Consider the following 19,890-nt stretch of genomic DNA (forward strand, 5'->3'; position numbering starts at 1 on the left):
CAATGCATACAAATCAGTGTTACCATTTGGCGTATAACAAACTTGACATCCAAATGTGAGATGTCATCAATACTGTGGACGTGACCCTTTAAAGGCAGTGGACATTATTGGTTATTACTCAAAACAATTATCAGCATAAAACCTTACTTGGTAACGAGTAATGGGGAGAGGTTGGTAGTATAAAACATTGTGAGAAACGGCTCCCTCTGAAGTAACGTAGTTTTCGAGAAAGAAGTAATTTTCCACGAACTTGATTTCGAGACCTCGGGTTTAGAATTTGAGGTTTCGAAATCAAGCATCTGAAAGCACACAACTTCGTGTGACAAGGGTGTTTTTAATTTCATTCATATCTCGCAACTTCGACGACCAATTGAGCTCAAATTTCCACAGGTTTGTTATTTAATGCATATGTTGAGATACACCAAGTGAGAAGACTGGTCTTTGACAATTACCAATAGTGTACAGCGTCTTTAAAGCAATGTTTATGCTCAGTAGGCCTACCCGCTTTGGGGAGGTCTGTGGTTACATTGAGCGGTCGGAAGTCATAAGGCCAAACCCAAGACATGTAATAAGACACACTGGATAAGACGAAGGTGACAGTCCTCATTTTGGAGTTGCCAGAATCCATTGAGGAATATCCAAGCATTTGGTCCGGCTCTTTGCTCTGTGATGAATCTGAAGTTGGGGAATTGTTAACTCTAAGCTTGCTCGATGGTTGAATCGTGTATGCTTTGATTTGTGGGAAAACAAGCTGAGTATTTCTGTTCCTTCTTCGTTTTCAAGACTGAACAGGGTGAGTGTAACCATAGTTATTGCTCCATGGTATAACTGCTTTTGTGGTTTAACAATTTAAAGGAACACGTTGCCTTGGATCGGACGAGTTGGTCTATAAAAAGCGTTTGTAACCGTTTGTTATGAAATGCATGTGATTGGAAAGATGTTTTAAAAGTAGAATACAATGATCCACACAAATTCACCTCGCGTGGTTTTCCTTTTACTTGCGAACTAACACTGTCGGCCATTTATGGGAGTCAAAAACTGTAGTAAAACATTTGAGAAACGGCTCTCTCTGAAGGTTAGTGAGGTAGTTTGCGAGACAGAGCTGATTTTCCACGAATTTGATTTCGAGACCTCAGATTTAGAATTTGAGGCCTCAAAATCAAGCATCGACCAAGGGTGTTAAATTTACTGCAAAGGGTGGTTTTGCACGGGCGGACACACCTGCATATGCAAATGTGTCCGGGCGGACACAATTGCATGGGCGGACACAACTGCATTATGCAGCAGCGTCCGGGCGGACACGATTGGATATGCAAAACTGTCCGGCGGACATTATTGCATATGCAATACTGTCGTCCGGATAGTATTGCCACCTCCATGGTATTGCACAGAGGACATAATTGCATGCGACACCGGGGTGCTAGTTTGAAAAATGACCGTTGACAGTTTGCGCCAGCTTAATAATTACATCATGGCACTTGGATCTGTTTTCCCAACAAGTTATTCTGATGCCTGCTTTTGGTACAAATAATGTACAGTTTCCATTCATTGTGGGTCTACAATGCCATAAGCTGTACACGTTCCCTAGAAACGATGAATGGTGTAGATTTGGATGACTGATCATCTCTTTGTCACCGTGTATTGTGGAGTTTGACAGAGGGGGCTGAACGGTGATTCCAACCGTATCTTATCCACCGCTAATCACGCTAAAGATTTGTCAACTTGTCAGTTTTATCATGGAAGTAGTCTACCCCTCCATGGTCTACCTTCATGGATTCATACACTTTTAGGGTCAACATGACGAGTATTCATTGACAGGACTTGATACAAAATGAAACACGGTCGCAGATAACCATTCACCTTTTTGATGGAAAAGATCTATGTCAGTAAATACTGATTAAATTCTTTAACTCGAGCACTGACCTAAATAACATGTGGACAAACTATGCGAGGTCGACAGGGTGCAGCTATACGACTGTTTTGTAAACACTGGCATAAAAACCGCTTTAGCTCTAATGTAACGAAGTGCAACCGATGGCTTCTGTAAGGGTAAGTACTGTGTGAATTTTGCACGTCAAGAAGATAAGTTATTTTGAATAAATTGTTAAAAAGATTGTATTTTTTCACCATACCATTACCGAAACTGCACGATAATCGGCTACGCCCGCTGGTCTACACGTTTTCACACAGTTCAAATATTCATTGTTACTCTCGATGCTCGTTGGTGTTGATGTTGGAGCTCAGTGGTCTAGCTTAAAACTCAGTTTTCGGCCTCAAAGTGTTGTGTTGTTGTTGTTGTTGTTGTTATTGTTAGGCCGTGTCCGAAACGACGACTTCGGCTACAGCTACGTCTAGATCAGCGCGTCTATCAGTGTTGAAGAATAGGCAGACGCGCGCGATCTAGCCGTAGCTGTAGCCGAAGTCGCCGTTTCGGACACGGCCTTACATTCAGTCGATTTCTACCTCCATGGTTAGAGCTATAAAACAAAATACCGTATGCCATTTAAAGCGCTCAATTAAACCACCAACGTTGACTAAACGACAACCATTATCATTTTGGAAGTAACGATTTGTCATGCTATTTTGAGGTCTTAGTTAAAAAATTGGGCCTACTGATTTGTCGACGTCTTGCTCTAAAGTCAATGTTACACTCGACACCATTTTGCCTATACACTGCAAAAGCCAGGGTGTTAAAACCGACAGCATAGGTTTTGTCACACATAAAAACCGACATTCACACTTTCAATGTGTCAAAATTACACTCATTTCTGTCCACAGAATTACATTGGTGTTATTTTAACACCATATGGTAAAGGCACTGTACACGTTTGGTAATTGTCAAACACCAGTCTTCTCACTTGGTGTATCCCAACATTTAAGCATAAAATAAAAATTAGCCTGCGAAAACTTGGTCTCAATTGGCCATCGAAGTTGCGAGAAAATGATGAAAGAAAAAACACCCTTGTTGGACGAATTTGTGTGCTTTCGGATAGGAATAAAAGACTTCTTAGTCTTTTAATATTTTACTGGGAAATTACCTCTTTTCTCAAAATCTACGCTACTTCAGAGTGAGGCTTTTCTCACACTGTTTTGTACTATCAACAGCTCTCCAATGCTCGTTACCAAGTCAGTTTTTAAGTTAATACTTATTTTGAATAACTACCAAACGTGTACCTTCCCTTTAAACTTGATTATAAGTATCTTCTGTATCTCTATCTATATCGGTGTTGGTCACTTCGTACAATCATGGAGGTAGAAATTTCTACCTCCATGGTACAATCAAGTAACTTCGTACCCAAGTCACTTCGTACCCAAGTCACTTCATACCCAAGTCACTTCGTACCCAAGTCACTTCGTACCCAAGTCATTTCGTATCAAATCACTTCGTACCTCAATTTGTCTGACCATGACCGATGTGGCTGGCTTTCATTATTTTCTTTCATGTGGACATTGACACCGATTATACTTCACGGTAATTAAAAACGACATGAAGGAAGATTATGTGACAGTGTCAGTTTTAACACCCCAGTTTTTGCAGTGTACGTGTACATGTCACGTGCTCTTGAAGAGGCCCCATGATGTTTGTCAGTGTTACATTTCGATATCAAGTCTCTACAATGAAGTGTTAGTCGATATCAGTGACGTGGGTTCCGTTATGTTGCATCAGTATTATCCAGTCGATATATTGATCAGACGACTTTCGTTCCGTGGACACTGTATGGAAAAGCTGGTCTATATGAAAGAATAGCCGTCTGCCGTTCGTTATCGATCCGACTCTTTGGGCTACCGGCTCGGATTGATCTGTTGATCAGGGCCTAATTTCATAAAGCTGCTTAAACAGAAACGATTTATGTTAAGCAGCAATAAGCAGGATACCAGTCACAAATGCTGCATGTGAAGTGGTGTTTTAGTTGGTAACCTTTTGGTTTAGTTGGTAAGCATAATTTGCTAGTTGTTGCGCTTAAAAGTGGCCCTATGAATTGGGACTAGTACAGGGAAGGAACCACTGGTCGGTTTAGACTTAGAGCAGGTTTTGGTCGGAGTTTATGACAAGATACTGATTGTAACAAACAGGTAGAAGGTAAGGGTTTGTGTTGGGGAGATTTCGAGTAAGGTCAATTGTATGCATGAAAACAGACGCATATCATAGCCAGGCTGACACGGACGATACGGACGGAATGAACCTGATATAATCACTACCGACTCGTATTGATTGTGATGTTCAATGAAGGAGTGATCTAACTTGACCAGGTGAAAAATGACTCCAGGGTTATCTGTAATTTCGCACATTTTCTTTTCGAGTTATTTAAAAAATAAATTATTCCGGCAACAATCGATATCAGGTTTTTTTAAAGGTTAAAGCTTACAGACAAAGTTTTCTCAACGATGATTTCACTTCTGAGGGAAATATTATTTCAAAATTGAAATGGTGTGAACTTCTCAAAACCAACAAGTTTTTTTTTAGACTTATAGGCAACGGACACTATTGGTAGTTACTAAATTTCTTTTAAAAGCATAAAACCTTCATTGGTAACGAGTAATGGGGAGAGGTTGTGAGAAACGGTTCCCTCTGAAGTAATGTAGTTTACGAGAAAGAAGTAATTTTCCACGAATTTGATTTCGAGACATCCGATTTAGAATTTGAGGTGAAAACAAGCATCCGACAGCACACAGTGTGACAAGGGTGGTTTTTTTTCCTTTCAGTAATATCTTGCAACTTCGACGACCGATTAAGCTAAAGTTTTCACAGGTTTGTTATGTTATGCATATGTTGAGATACATCAAGTGAGAAGACTGGTCTTTGACAATTACCAATCAGTGTCTTTAATTGTTAGACAGTTTGCTTGGTTCACTCTATCACCGGTGGTATTATGGTTTATCAATAGACTTTGAGATAGTTGCAATTTGTATGTGACCGAGTCTTTTAAAATTCCTATTCAAAGGGGAATCAAGGTTATTGAAATTGTGAATTCCTATATTTTGCTCATTTTTGACCATTGCGAAATGTTATCATTCCCCCTTTTGCTTTATGTTTTAGATGGTGACACGGACCGACGTCAGGTTCAAATGACCAAGAACCTCCTCATGTAAGCGAGTGAACTGACCAAAAGTACACAATTGCTCCAGAAAGCTCATGATCTTTCTATTAGAAACTTCATCATGGAAATATGAATGACTAAAAGTACACTATCGCTACCTAAAGTTCATTAACAAAATGGAAGTAGGAATAACTAAAAAGCCCAAAGAGCGCCCTCTCCCGCCGTTGATTCGCACAAGTGACGTTTCTCACGGAGCAAGGGAGGGTGTGTCCACGATGAGGATTGCTCCTCCTCCCCAGACTAGCAGGGCCTCAAACCTCCTCCAGAGACGGCGAGATAAACTACGAGCAGTTCTCGCACTCATGGACAACAGTAAGATCAAGAAGAGCGTCTCCCGAGACCGGGACCGTGTGATGACCATCAGGAAAGATGCGTTGTCGCTACTCGTGGCTAATGGGAGAGAAGGAGGGAGCCTCGAGGCGGGACCGATGTGGGGACGGGTCCGGAGAGGTGCCATCGCGGATGGGGTGCTAGCGACGCGGAGCCAGGCGAGGGAGAGGGAGAGAAGCACGCTGGAGAAGAAACCACTTGTGGTTAGAGTAAGTACAAAGTCTTTCGAGCTTCGTTTGTCATGGTTTACAAAAACATGAATTTTACTGCGGTAATTTGCCCTTTTTGTTTTAAAGGCAGTGGACATTGGTAATTACTGAAAATAGTTGTAAGCATAAAACCCTATTTGGAATATGCAACGGAGAGCTGTTGATAGTATAATTTATTGTAGGAAACGGCCCCCTCTGAAGTAACTTTTACACGAATTTGATTTCGAGACCTCAGAATTAGATTTTGAGGTCCCGAAATCAAGCATCTGAAAGCACACAACTTCGTTTGACAAGTGTGTTTTTTTCTTCCATTTTTAACTTGCTATACTTCGACGACCAATTGAGTTCAAATTTTCACAGGTTTGTTATTTTGTGCATATGTTGAGATACACAAGTGAGAAGACTGGTCTTTGACAATTACCAATAGTGTCCAGTGTCGTTAAAAGAAAACTACAGTTTCCCTTGTGGTGAACTACTTCATATATCTAAAAGATTGAACAATTTTCCTATAACAATCTTGCACTAAAATAAAAGAAAAGTGTCGCATCTCCCCTGCTGCCACTTCCTATGTTTTTTGTGTAAAGATGATCTTCCCGTCAAAGTTGTAGTTACATATTGAATGGCTTTTAAATGACACCTGAACAAAGGCATTCACAAAATAGGTTCCGCCATAGAGCTTGTCCAGTTGGTAGAGCGCTGACGAAGTCGCGGGTTCACGTCCTCCTCATTTAGTTGATTTTCTTTGTAAACCGACGCCTAAGCTTTAGGAAACGTTTATTTTAGTTCCGCAGTTGAACTAACCATCTACCTCTTTGTTATTCTTTCGTTATCAACAGCTGAGGAAATTTGGAAAACTACACACACTTGCCAAAATCATACTGATTCTACTGCGCATGTGTAGGACATACATCCTGACGTAAGTATAATATGACATGTCCGATTATTCCTGTAACGTATGATAAAATGAAACATGTGTTTTTAAACTACCATTGACTTTTAAATTGGACATAATGTTTTGTTGATGAGGTTGCAAACTACATTTTCGTTATTTCATGATCACGTGAACCAGTTTATGCGAATAAGGGTAGGGGCGACCCCCGCTCAAAACTCTTGCTCCCCTCTTATCTTTCCCGCCCCCCCAAAAAATATATTATGTAAAATAGTGCACATAAATGATTGCTTCGATACATAATCCCTAAAAAATTGTGTATTCCCCTCTCCTGAAAATGGCTAGTGAACGAAACTGAAACGAATTCTCTAAAAATGTGAGACTTTGGGTCGATATAGGAGGTAGCACTTTAATCATTTTGAAAAACGTGTCTATACTCGGAACTACCGTAAAATAAAGTAAAATTAGGGCCTAATTTCAAAGAGCTGTTTAGTGACTTATTTTGTGCTTACTGCGCCAGTTTCCACTTTGTACATATATACACATGTAGCCCGCTGCTAACCAAAAGCACACGAACATGCATGTACCCTCCGGTGCTTACTGTAAAATATGAATTGCGTTGCATTGCAAATCCGTGGTGAACGCGAAAGCTGGTCGCCTATTTCTGTTATAAAAACTAAAATTTGCAATGAAATTTGCCCTTGAGGTATTTCGAAGTCTGTCATTCCTGTATTATTAAACTTGGCATGAGCTCCGGGATCGCTCGATCTAGACGCACCTTGCAGGTGTGCAGGAAATCCCGCAGCTAGAAGCCATTTCCCTGCCGACGATGTACTGTCAGTGTCTGGTCGTCTTAAAACACCTGAGAGAATAAACTGTTGTAAGAAATAATAGATCAACATGGGGCGTAAGATGCGGCATGTTAATATGCATTGAATACAAGATGCACCAGAAAGATATTAGACTAAGACGAGTAACCAGTCCAATTTCTCTGTGTGATTCTTATGCTGATATGTTGAGTGCAAAAATGAATTATGGTACATTGTGGGTGCATAGTTCCAGGGCGGAGCCAGGATGTTGAGAGATGCGGGAGGGCTCAATCATTTAAGGCAAATTTCGCATATCACATTTCAGTAATCCTACTGGTGTAAGTTGCTCAGGGCTTTGGGTCCGGGGCCCTCGTTTGGGCCGCAAGCACATATTCAAACATTCAACGGTCTCATACGGTGCAATCTCGGACGTTTCAAGTTAATTTGCTGTTCAGTTCGTTTTGTTTTTCAGTTGGCATAATGGTAGGTGGGAGGCACCCATAAATTCGCCACTGAGTTTTTTGTTAGCATTATTTTTTCAAGATGAGAAGTCATTGAATAGGGTAGTTTATACAGACCTTTTTGATACACAAATATTAATTTCGTAATGTTGTTGTTTGCCTTGAAGGGAAAATGACGCTAAGATGGTGAAGCTATTTAGTGTGATAGACGCAGCTCAAGCCGGCGACAAGTACAAAATAAAGGGCGACCTCCTTTTCGATGTGACGACGTTTAGAGCCAAGAAACAGGTGCGTGTTGTCTGCAATTTTAAATAATTGATTGATGTTCTGACAAAATAGTACGAGGTGTCGTCATTCAATTTGTATGTATTGCATTGAGGACAGTATTAAAGAGTTTCGCAATGAGCTGGAAGGGGCGCGGTGCCATCAGCTGTAAAAACGGACAAGCTTGATTAAAGGTAGTAGACACTACTGGTAATTACTCAAAATAATTATTAGCATAAAACCTTTCTTGGTGATGAGTAATAGGGAGAGGTTGATGGTATAAAACATTGTGAGAAACGGCACCCTCTGAAGTGCCATAGTTTTCGAGAAATCAGTAATTTTCCACGAATTTGATTTCGAGACCTCAGATTTAGAACTTGAGGTCTCGAAATCAACCATCTAAACGCACACACCTTCGTGTGACAAGAATGTTTTTTTTCTTTCATTCATTATCTCGCAAGTTCCATGACCGATTGAGCTCAAATTTTCACAGGTTTGTTATTTTATGCATATGTTGAGACCCACCAACTGTGAAGGCTAGTCTTTGACAATTACCAATAGTGTCCTTTGCCTTTAATACGATGTGTGGGAGATTGTTCAATACGCTATGTACTTTTGATGTGAATGACACTCAATGTTATTTTCATAAGAATGCTGCATCACACACAGTAATTGCAAATCTGAAACAGTGTACAGTATACCGCCCTCCCCAAAAAGGGTAATGGGACGGTGTGTGTGACGTAGTTCCCTGCAAATCTTCGCTTATTTGCTTGCCGCCCACATTCCCAATATTTTTGTGCCGTGCTGCAAACTCTCTTGTAAAAAAATCGTAGTACGGCATGTTGGTGATGAGATTGTGCCTTTTATGATAAAAGCATGGAATTTAACACAGTCGGAGGTTTTTATTCGAAATATATTTTTGCTATATGGCTATCACAGATTATTTTGTCCTTTTGAAAAAAACCAAGGTGGAATTAGGAAGCAATTGCAGCCATTGAAACTCGTAAAAGTTTCTTTATCTACGTATACTTTTGTAAGGGATAATAAATGTGATGGGCCAATAGCCAAGTATCTTTCTCATGACATATAGTCTGAATGTGTGTCAAGTTACATGCTTATCATCAAAGACACAATCCCACCAAATATCCCCCTCCCCCCCAGCTGCTCCACTATAAAGGGGGGGGGGGGGACACAACCGAACCTCGAACCTCGTTAATTAGCCTAAATTTGTGAAAATTGTAAAACATTATTTGTGTTACTTGACAGAACAATGTATCAAGTGAAACCAAAAGAATCTTGGAACTGCCGACGGCGGATCGATCAGAGAAGGATATTCATCATGTACGTATGCAAGTTACAAAAATATTGTTCACCCCCGAACAACGATATTGACAAAATAGGGACACCGCCAATATAGGGCTAGATAGCTCAGTTAGTAGAGCGCCGGCACGTTAATCCGGAGGTCGTTGGTTCGAATCCCACTCCAGTCAATTCTTTGTTCAACCCCCAAAATCATTTCAAAAATATTGTTCCTTAATCTTACCGATTTTTTTCCTGTCATTTGTGGGATGACGAAGTTTGGACATGAAAACATGTGAACAAAAGAGGTCCACATAATGAAGGGACTTCAAACAGTATGGCTCACACACGTCCACACATTAATCGTTACAGTGATGTTGAAGATTAGAATTTGTCTTAAGTGTAAACAAAGGAAAGTCCACAGAGTGACTGACTGAAACACGCCGAGCTGTGTGTGCCCGTCTGTTTAACTTTGTAAATATTTACGCGAATAATTATTTGCGATTTTGGGCACAAATCACAAATCGTGAATGCGTCTTACGTGAACGCTGCGATTTCGGTCACAGATCATGAATATTTATACGTAAATACAAATAATAATGTGATGTCCTCTGAAATCCACCATACAACAGCGATACCGTACATAGAATTAAAATAAAAAATTATGAAGACAATATTGACACCATTCTTGAATTATTTTGGATGGTATCCTCAGGTGCAAGTAGAACTGCAGCAGATGGAGTTTATTACAATGTACCCAGTTCATATGCAGCGTGGTCTAATTCAGGCAGGAGCGTACGAGAGCTATGAGACTGGACGGGTTATCATTCGCTACGGTCGACGGCCCTACGCTTTCTACCTTGTGCTGGCAGGATCAGGTATTATCTCGTTAAAAAAGGAAATGCACATCAAAATTTTGACCAGGGCATGATTGTTCGTCTATCACTGCGAATGTAATATATTGTACATGTAGAAGTTTTATCTTCATTAAAGTCGTCAATTTTTTGAAGTGAAAATCACAGAGCAATGTTTTCAGGAAAGTCGCTTAAAGGCAGTGGACATTATTGGTAATTACTCAAAATAATTGTTAGCATAAAACCTTTCTTGGTGGTGACGAGTAATGGGGAGAGGTTGATGGTATAAAACATTGAGAGAAACGGCTCCCTCTGAAGTGCCATAGTTTTTGAGAAAGAAGTAATTTTCCATCTAATTTGATTTCGAGACCTCAGGTTTAGAACTTGTGGTCTCGAAATCAACCATCTTAACGCACACAACTTCGTGTGACAGGGGTGTTTTTTCTTTCATTATTATCTCGCAAGTTCGATGACCGATTGAGCTCAAATTTTCACAGGTTTGTTATTTTATGCATATGTTGAGATACACAAACTATGAAGGCTAGTCTTTGATAATTGCCAATAGTGTCCAGTGTCTTTAACACACTGTAGGCCTACATGCTGAAATAATTTTCGTGCAGTTGTTTTACTCATTTCTCAAAAACAATAGCACCTCAGCATGTAATATTTTAAGGAAAGCCTTTTACAATAATGTTTTCACCGTCATACTTTTCTTCATAATTTCTAGCTCTACTGTTGGAGGGTGATCCGGAAAACAGCGGAAGGGCCGTAACGGCGCTGGTCAAAGGTCAAGTATTCGGGGTGAGTGAAATGAAAGCTCTAAACTTTAATTTTGTGAAATTTTACAAAATTCTACAAGAAATCGCTGTTTATACTTATTTTGATTGGAGTGATAAATACTTGAAGGTTTACATATTAATTTTCCTTGTTTATTTACTAAACAGAATGATGCAATAGTGAGTAGAGGTCGCCATAACGTCACTGTTATCTCAAAGGAGTTCATCCAACTGTTAAGTCTCACAGTGGAGGTAGGTTAGAAATTTAAGCATAACATTTGAAAATTTAGAAAAACAGTGTTTTCGATGCTATTTTTGTGAGTAACCATAAGAATAAGTTTTAAAACTTTCGAAATATTCCCGAAAGAATTTTCGTTCAAATATTTATTTCAGAGTTACTGTAAAACCCCATCTAAAAATATGCTAGTTTTCTGAAAAAAGGTTGAAAAGCAATTAACGTAAATGACAACCGAAACATCAGCCTGTTTATATATTCTGAGATTTGTTCTCCGGAGAATTGACCTTGAGTCCTTGTGCCGTGCGGGGGGCCTGACCAATTTTTTAGGAAGTTTGACTCGGAATCGAATTGGTGTCAAAATTACCCAGAAATGGGTCACGCTTACACAGAATCTTAGCAGTTAAAATACCATTGTGTTGTAGTTTTTGCCAATTTCGGAATCTCCCAAACCAGGCGTTTCATGCCAAACATAAAACTTAATTTATCCAGACATGGGGTCCCGGGTGCCTGACCCATTTATGTGCCAAGCTGAACTGGAAACCTTTTTCACGACACATATTTGTTCAACGTCGGGTTGAATGTCCACAACAAATAAATTCTCCAACGGCACGCACAGGAACTACACTCTTGAAGAAGTTCCCAAAGCATGGGTATATATTGTAAATTTTTGCGTGGCATACACATTAATAAACGCTATAAATCTTTTGAACCCAGGAGTATTCCAGAATATTCTTAGCCGGTGGAGTGAGTAACATCAGTGGTGTAGACGGGAGTAGTTTTATCGAATCGGTCAGCATCTTCAAAGGCTGGCCGCTGCACCTTCTCAAGAAACATCCCAAGAAATGCAGATTCAATTTTTACACGTAAGTATTGAACTAGTCGTGGTTTCAAGACTCTCTAGGTGTAGTCGTGAAATTAATTTAGTCGCCCCCCCCCCCCCCAAAAAAAATATCTTGTCACCGCTAAGAAAAGTAGGTTCCTGTCAGGGCCCACTGTCATAAAGCTACCTATAAAGCATACAAAGTAGCAAAGCACAAGCAAAGTATGCTTAAGGATGAGTTTACCAGCCAAAGTACCATGTCACACGTACATGTTTTGCCTGGCATTTCTGTGCTTACTTTTGTCTACCAGAAAGGTGCTTTAATTATCTACTTATGAAATTGAGCTCTGCAATGATGTCCTCAGTACTTTGATGCAAACAGTTTTAGATTTAGTCACTTGTAAGTGTTAGAAGCTGACAACTTTTTGAAAAATATATTTGAAATATCTTTACCTTTCATTCTTTAGGAGGGGCACGGTGATCGAGCAGGACAGCAACCGAAGTGACTGGATCTACATCTTAAAATCGGTACGTCCATTAAAACTCGAGACAGTTTCAATGTCAAATAGTTCGGGACGAGCCTTTGTATAGAAACCTCCATATTAATGGTAAAGCCCGGAAGACCTACTATTGGACCATTTACATTCATATTACGTCAATTTTTCAAAAGCTTGCTCGAATCATGTGGCATAGCAACTGTCTCTATAGTCTGAAGAATTCAGAAATAAAGATGGTGACTTCTGATTAAGCTATTTATTGAACCACTGACATTAAAATCTAACTCGCAAATGGCTTATTGGTGATGTCTTTGTAATGTGTCATGGTTTCTCTCTGAAGTTACGACAATTTTATCCCTAATAAACGAAACAAGACAACTCATTACCTTTTGAAAACCACACCGATGGTGTATTGGTGACGTCACTGTGACGTCTATTGTGTATTACCTTGTAGGGGAGCTGTGCAGTTCTAAAGAAGTTACACTACGAGGAGCCTGTGCCAACAAAACGGAAACGAAATCTACCTGGTAAGACAGCTGGTGACATAGATAAAATTACGAACCATCTATTAAACGAGAGTACCGGTATATTATTTTTGGTATAACTGCAGAGATATGCAGTATCTGAAACTGTGCGTGATGGAGATACAATCTTAAGTAAGGTTTGGGAAGACACCATGTTTAAAATCCGAGAAGAACCAGAGTTTCTGAGAAAAACCTGTCTTTTAGAAACTCTGGTCCTTCTCGGTACAACCACAGCTCAAATCTTACACAATTTGAAGCGAATTGGCAAGCATTCTTTATACAGGAATACATATTAAATTTGTTGTTTTATTAAACCGATGCTAAATCTTAGTAAGATTTTCTTTTTGTTATGCTTATTATTTTGTTTTGTTGAATCTGCTAAAACAAGTTACAATACGTTACACAAACTAAAAGTGTCAAGATAGCCATTGTTTTGGAAAGAACTGGTGAAATAAAGATGGTACAATACTTGTCCTGTTGAGGTCCAAGTCCACATCGTGACATGTTTGGTTTGTTCATTTCTTGCACAGCGATTCCCCAACGAGCCATCCCCTCGCTGTCGACCAATCACGAGGAACAGCTAACGAACAAATTGCAGGAGATGCAGAGAAAGCGCGCCAAGGCCCTTAAGGGGAAATCACGCCGTTTCGGCAACTCTCGAACTAAGATCATCGTCAGAATCCCAATGCGAGATGATCCCCTGGCGACGACAGATCTCGTGAGAAAAGACGAGAAGACAGGAGTACCCAACAGTCTCGTGCCAACAATCTTAGTCTCAGATCCCAGTCGTCCAAGCAGTTCGTCGGGTGGTTATGGCGCTCAAACGCCCATGTCGGTACAAACACCTCTTGAGGCAGAGACTACGATGGATCAGGGGGAAGACCACATTGTCGAAAAGGGAACAGTGACGTCAAAGAATCTTAAAGATTCACTATCTCGGGTAAGCTTTAAACATCTCTTATTCTTATCCACTTATCGTTATTAAAGACACTGGACACTGCTGGTAATTTTCAAAGACCAGTCTTCTCACTTGTATCTCAAAATATTAAATATGCATAAAATAACAAACTTGTGAACATTTGAGCTCATTTGTTCGTCGAAGTTGCGAGATAATAATGAAAGAAAAATTTTTGAGACCTCAAAATCTTATTCTGAGTTCTTGAAATCAAATTCGTGGAAAATTACTTCTTTTTCGAAAACTACGTACTTCAGAGGGAGCCGTTTCTCACAATTAACCTCTCCCCATTACAGATGACCAAGTAAGGTTTTATGCTAATAATTATTTTGAGTAGTTGCCAATAGTGTCCACGGCCTTTAACCCGTTGTATCTTATTAACAGTCACAAATGTCGTTACAATTTAAGGAACTTATTGAAACGATAGTAATTCCTGTGAAAATATCATGTAATGAAAAGATATTTTGTGCTATTTAAGAAATAAGTGCAGGAAATATTGTTCCATATTTTTTAGAAAAACCGCTGGCATTTTACAAGTGATCCACCCTTCACAAACCCAGTGGTCAATACCATGGCGCTGGCTGCTCAAGAACAGCAATTAGCTTGGCTGAAAACAGTTATACTTTGATATAATACCAAAATATAATGCATGTTTTGCTCATTTGGAAAATTAGGAAGGAATTCTGACCCAGAATGTGAAATAACATGTAAGTTTGAATCGTTTCAACAGGGCCCTTTTCTGACGCATTCGAGGCGTCTACCAAGCGTCATCAAAGAGCCTAAGGTCACGTCATCAGAACATGAGCAAGAACGCGGGAAACCTCATTTTGAAAGTACACGAGGTAAGAAGGTTGTTTTATGTGCCACTTTTGTTTAAAGGGTCTATGTACTTTTTGTAGGGGAAAAAACACAATGTCCACAGATTTACATTAAACTTACACACTGTTAGAAGATAATGATAGTAGAAAGCTTCCTTAAAAATATTACTTGCTGAGGTGCTGTGTTTTTTGAAAAATGAGTAAAACAATGTCATGAAAATAATTTTCGTCTCAGTGATCATGAGACCAAAATTATTTTAGCATGTAAATACATTATTTTCATGACATCGTTTTACTCATTTCTCAAAAACTACAGCACCTCAGCAACTAATATTTTAAGGTATGCTTTCTACTATCATTATCTTCAAACTGTGTAAGTTTAATGTAAATCTGTGAACATTGTGTTTGGTGTTACAAAAAGTACCCAAATCCTTTAACAAAAGAACTTAATGGTATCACTGAAAGTCTTACTAATATTAGAAAAACTGCATGAGCTTTCGCATCACAACTACTTCATCAGATGCAAAGTAGTTGTTGCTACGAAGTAGTTGTTGCTATACGAAAGCTCATGCAGTTTTTCTTAATTAGTTAGACTTCAAGTGATACCATTAAAACCATTGTACACAGATTTACAAATAATTTACAGGGCTTACAGAAGGTAATGGTGAAAGACTTCTCTTGAAATATTGTTCCATGAAATGCTTTACTTTTTGAGAAAACATTAAAACAATATCAATTCTCGATAGCGAGAATTACGGATTTATTCTAAACTCATGTCATGACACGGCGAAACGCGCGGAAACAAGAGTGGGTTTTCCCGTTATTTTCTCCCGACTCCGATGACCGATTGAGCCTAAATTTTCACAGTTTTTGTTGTTTATGTATAAGTTGTGATACACGAAGTGTGGGACTTGGACAATACGGTTTAGCGAAAGTGTATAATGGCTTTAAGTTCCTTTTTTTGTCATCTTTTAGACTAACACGGCCATCCTTATTATATACTCACCTTTATTCAGAAATCTGTTTCCTTATCATTTTTGTTGTGTGTGTCTGTTGTTTCTACCACTGTCTTCACGCAATTCAATCCTTTTCTTGTTTTTCCTCCTTCTGCCAGACGAAGCAGCTACGAGCCAGCTGTCAGCTGACCAGGCAAGCCTGGTTTCCTCTCAGGAATCAAAAACGTACTCCACTGTCGACGCTGATGATGACTTGGTGGAAGACCAGGTGAATGAAAACTCTTAATAATCAGTGTTTAGATCACTAGTGCTTAGTATGAATTATGAGACTCACTAGTGAACTTGAAGTTAGCAAAGTGTGGAATTGCGATCTGCAACACCTTCCTATGAATTTAATATGCATATTATCATATCCATAAGAGGATATTATCATATCCATATAGGACTCCTATAATTTAATGTTTGAACATCGAGGCAGCATACATGGTAAAAGTAAAGGATGACAAGTGACGAGCGTTGCACCAATCAAGTGACAATGATCTAATAATGTGCGGTATATAATGTTTATCAGGGAAGGTCAATGCAATCTTTGAAAATATTAAAATTATGTTTTTGTTTTGATCTTCCTCTTAGTCTGCCGCAACTAGGCGCATTGGACGAGATACATATGTTCAGATAGGCACTTTGGAACCAGGAGATATATTTGTAAGTAGGCCAAGTCTTATACTGTTTGTTTATTGTAACCGCATGTATGACCTCATGGCTTCAAGATTATCGTTGAAGTTTGATAAATGAAGGGATATTATTGTATTTGAAAGAAGGGAAAATGTTCAGCAAGTTTATGAAAATTGTCTTCAAACACTGTTTGGCAGCAGACGTAATACACTCTACAGTCGTCTCTTGTTTTTTTAATAACATTGTCACTAGGACTTGCCAAACAATACCTCTTCATAAAAGGAATGTTGTAAGAGGACAGTAAAACAAAGAAACACAAAGTTGTAAATCTGTTGCATGACTTTATTGTGCTCTCGACTGTAAATCAATAGACCCTTCCCATGAAATATGTAAACTGCACATAGCGCGTGCGCACTAACGTTTTGGTTGGCAAAATGAGGGAACATCGCGCTGCTTTGTACACGGCTAATGGGTGCGTGACGCAGACGCGATTGCGCGTCTGCTTAGTGCACAACTCTATAGACCTTTTCGCAAATACTTGGGCGCGCGCGTAAAGCTTGGATTTAGATGCATTGTGGTCTAGCTGGTAGCAAAATTTGATTAATATCTATCCCACAATGCACCTCATTCAACAATCTGCGCTTGCGCATTGGTATTTGCGATAAGGTCTATGGCGTTTGCCAACGAACAGGGTCTGTACGCATGCGTGAATGTGATTAGCATATTTCATGGGAAGGGTCCATTGTGTTGCTGTCCTGAGTGTCTTCTTCTTTCATTTGATCTCTGGACCAAAGGTGAATATTGAAAATATTTTAATTGGTAGTTAGTCCCAAGTATGTGCCCATTTAATAAAACTACCATGCATTACCCGTTAAGTTTGCTGCCACCTAGCGTCCCCACTCCATAAGTCTAAAACTGTACATACTTCTTGTTTTATTTTCAGGGAGTATCCGACATGGCGTTCGGCAAGCAGCCATGTCTAAGCTTGGTGAGCAACGGGGCAGAGTGTGTACTTGTCGCTAAGAAGTTTTATGCTAAGCACGCTACAGAAGGGAACATGAAAACAATTACAGATCTGGTAAGTGTGTTACTTGTATAAATGTTGACACTCTTTGTTCCTGTAACTTGCTGAAGGCAAATAACATCAGTATAGTGGCCCAACAAATTGGCTACTTAGATATGCAGAAGTCGAAGTTGAATATAGGTGCATTACTTCTCCCGGCTGGTATAGTATTGTCATTTTGTATATGATTTTAGGAAACGATATTTTTAAGAGATTTGTATTGGGGATAAAGAATATTGTTGTAGCATTTCCCTTCTCTCTCTCCAAGATGACCCATGCAGTCTGTCTCATGTTTTCTCCTCTTCTCACCTTTGATTTGTGTTTCTAATTTCTTGTGGTGAAACCAGCCTCTCCCTCCACCTCCGTTTTGGCCACTTCTTCATGGTTTATCCCTTGCCAACCCTCGTCATTTCTTTCCACTTGGCTGCTTCTGTTACACTAGTTTACATAAAAGTGTGTGTTTAATGAGTTGTCAATTCGCCATAATCTCATATAATAAATGAATTTATTAATTAAAGGCAGTGGACACGGTTGTTAATTACTCAATAGAATTGTTGTGCATACAAACTTACTTGGTAACAAGTAATGTAAATGGAGAGCTGTTGTTACTATAAAACATTGTGAGAAACGGCTCCCTCTGAGTAACGTAGTTATCGAGAAAGAATTAACTTTCCACGAATTTGATTTCGAGACCTCAGAATGAGATTGTGAGGTCCCGAATCAATCATCTGAAAGCACACAACTACATGTGACAAGGGTGTTTTTTCTTCCATTATTATCTCGCAACTTCGACGACCAATTGAGTTCAAACTTTCACATGATTTTTTTTAATGCGTATGTTGACATACACCAAGTGAGGAGACTGGTCTTTGATAATTACCAATAGTGACCAGTGTCTTTAAATACATTACTGTTTTGAAATCTTCAGCTTCGACCGTACCCCAATGAGGAAACACTTCTGCGTGATCTTCGGGAGAAGCTGACCTGGCAAAACCACCGTGCGGCTACCCTGACCGACACCGCGCACAACCTGAGAAGATACCGTAGAAAGCTCAACGATCCAGGGATGCGAGCACCGGCAGCCACGCTCAATACTGCACCCGTTTGATGAGTGTTTCACTGCAGCGTGACTGCAGATTCTGTCTCACAGTGGGACTCGAAATTTGCTTCCAACTGACACACCCAGGCGTTACGAGGTCGGCCTCTTGGTCTCTTCCAGGTTGTGCTGGGGCGGGATCCTCCCTGCACTTCGACGCTCAACCCGAGGGTCACATGGACAGGCGTATCCTCCTGGAGCCGTCGAACATCGCCAAAGAGGGAGTGGCGTCTCCGGACGATAGTCACGCAAATGTCCTTAGAGCCGGTGGTCTCCGAGATTGTTGCATAAATGATGAATGGGTGCAGAAATTTCGTCTGGTAGCTGACGACTTCTTTTGACTCAACTTCCTTTACCTTATGGGGACACACACATGGGGAGAAAACCCTTCACACCTGTATGTCATAGTATGTGTTGATGCCACATACTCTAAAACTCCCGAGTCAGATTTGGCCTGGATTCCGAGTCCAATTGAGCCTGACCTCGAGTTGACCTGGAAACTTGCACACACAAAAGTGATTTTGTTTTGCCTTTATAAAGGCAGTGGACACTACTGGTAATTACTCAAAATAATTGTTAGCACGAAACCTTACTTGGTAACGAGTAGTGGGGAGAGGTTGATAGTATAAAGCATTGTGAGAAACGGCTCCCTCTGAAGTGGAGTAGTTTTCCACGAGTTTGATTTCAAGACCTCAGATTTAGAACTTGAGGTCTCGAAATCAAGCATCTGAAAGCACACAACTCCGTGTAACAAGGGTGTTTTTTTTATTTCATTATTATCTCGCAACTTCGACGACCGATTGAGCTCAAAGTTACAGGTTGGTTATTCTATGTATATAATGAGATACACCAAGTGAGAAGACTGGTCTTTGACAGTTACCAATAGTGTCCACTGTCTTTAATAGATTCTATGTCAGTTTAAACAATTTATGGGGTAATTTTGAAAGACATTCCGGGTCGAACTGACTTTGATGGCTCCGGCCCAACTGGACACAGTATCCTGGTATATTTGACCCGGAAGTTCATGGGACTCCAACCACACTACAGCACTCCACAAACACGTTTTGCAGCAGCAACTATAATTTGCACTATAACATTATTTCTGAAACTTCCCATGAAACTTTTTACCACGTGGACTCTGGCTTTTGTGTGTTAAAAGAACATGAACTATACACCAATGTGTGCATTATTTTCTTGTATGTTTGTGTCATAAATCTTAGACTTGTAATCAATCAACACAAAATACCAACACAAGTTA

The 19,890-nt window shown here is 39.8% G+C and overlaps 1 protein-coding gene across 3 annotated transcripts; it reads left to right on the forward strand.

Moving 5' to 3' along the window:
* The first annotated feature begins 578 nt into the window (after nt 1-578).
* Nucleotides 579-19,804, forward strand: LOC139954515 (uncharacterized). 3 transcript variants are annotated; one of them, XM_071954351.1, is made up of 17 exons: nt 579-793; nt 5,039-5,638; nt 6,475-6,554; nt 7,965-8,085; nt 9,328-9,402; nt 10,076-10,238; nt 10,942-11,015; nt 11,159-11,242; nt 11,943-12,091; nt 12,516-12,576; nt 13,000-13,072; nt 13,600-14,009; nt 14,755-14,866; nt 15,957-16,066; nt 16,432-16,503; nt 17,417-17,551; nt 18,465-19,804. In XM_071954351.1, the coding sequence occupies exons 2-17, from the start codon at nt 5,216-5,218 to the stop codon at nt 18,642-18,644; spliced, it is 2,322 nt and encodes a 773-aa protein (XP_071810452.1). In that variant the 5' UTR covers nt 579-793; nt 5,039-5,215; the 3' UTR covers nt 18,645-19,804. The 3 variants fall into 3 exon arrangements, with proteins under 3 accessions (XP_071810452.1, XP_071810451.1, XP_071810453.1); XM_071954350.1 differs by lacking the exon at nt 579-793 and adding an exon at nt 1,759-2,049; XM_071954352.1 differs by lacking the exon at nt 579-793 and adding an exon at nt 4,009-4,081.
* The last annotated feature ends 86 nt before the right edge of the window (nt 19,805-19,890 follow it).

Source organism: Asterias amurensis, chromosome 2 (genome assembly GCF_032118995.1).
Source record: "Asterias amurensis chromosome 2, ASM3211899v1".
In the NCBI taxonomy this organism is placed as follows: domain Eukaryota; kingdom Metazoa; phylum Echinodermata; class Asteroidea; order Forcipulatida; family Asteriidae; genus Asterias; species Asterias amurensis.

What these genes read in the sequence shown, in the direction of transcription:
- LOC139954515 (XM_071954351.1), top strand. Translation starts at nt 5,216, where the DNA reads ATGGAAGTAGGAATAACTAAAAAGCCCAAAGAGCGCCCTCTCCCGCCG. An exon ending in TCAAAGGTCAAGTATTCGGG is followed by an intron (nt 11,016 to 11,158) that starts GTGAGTGAAATG and finishes TTTACTAAACAG; the next exon opens with AATGATGCAATAGTGAGTAG. An exon ending in TGGAACCAGGAGATATATTT is followed by an intron (nt 16,504 to 17,416) that starts GTAAGTAGGCCA and finishes TTTTATTTTCAG; the next exon opens with GGAGTATCCGACATGGCGTT.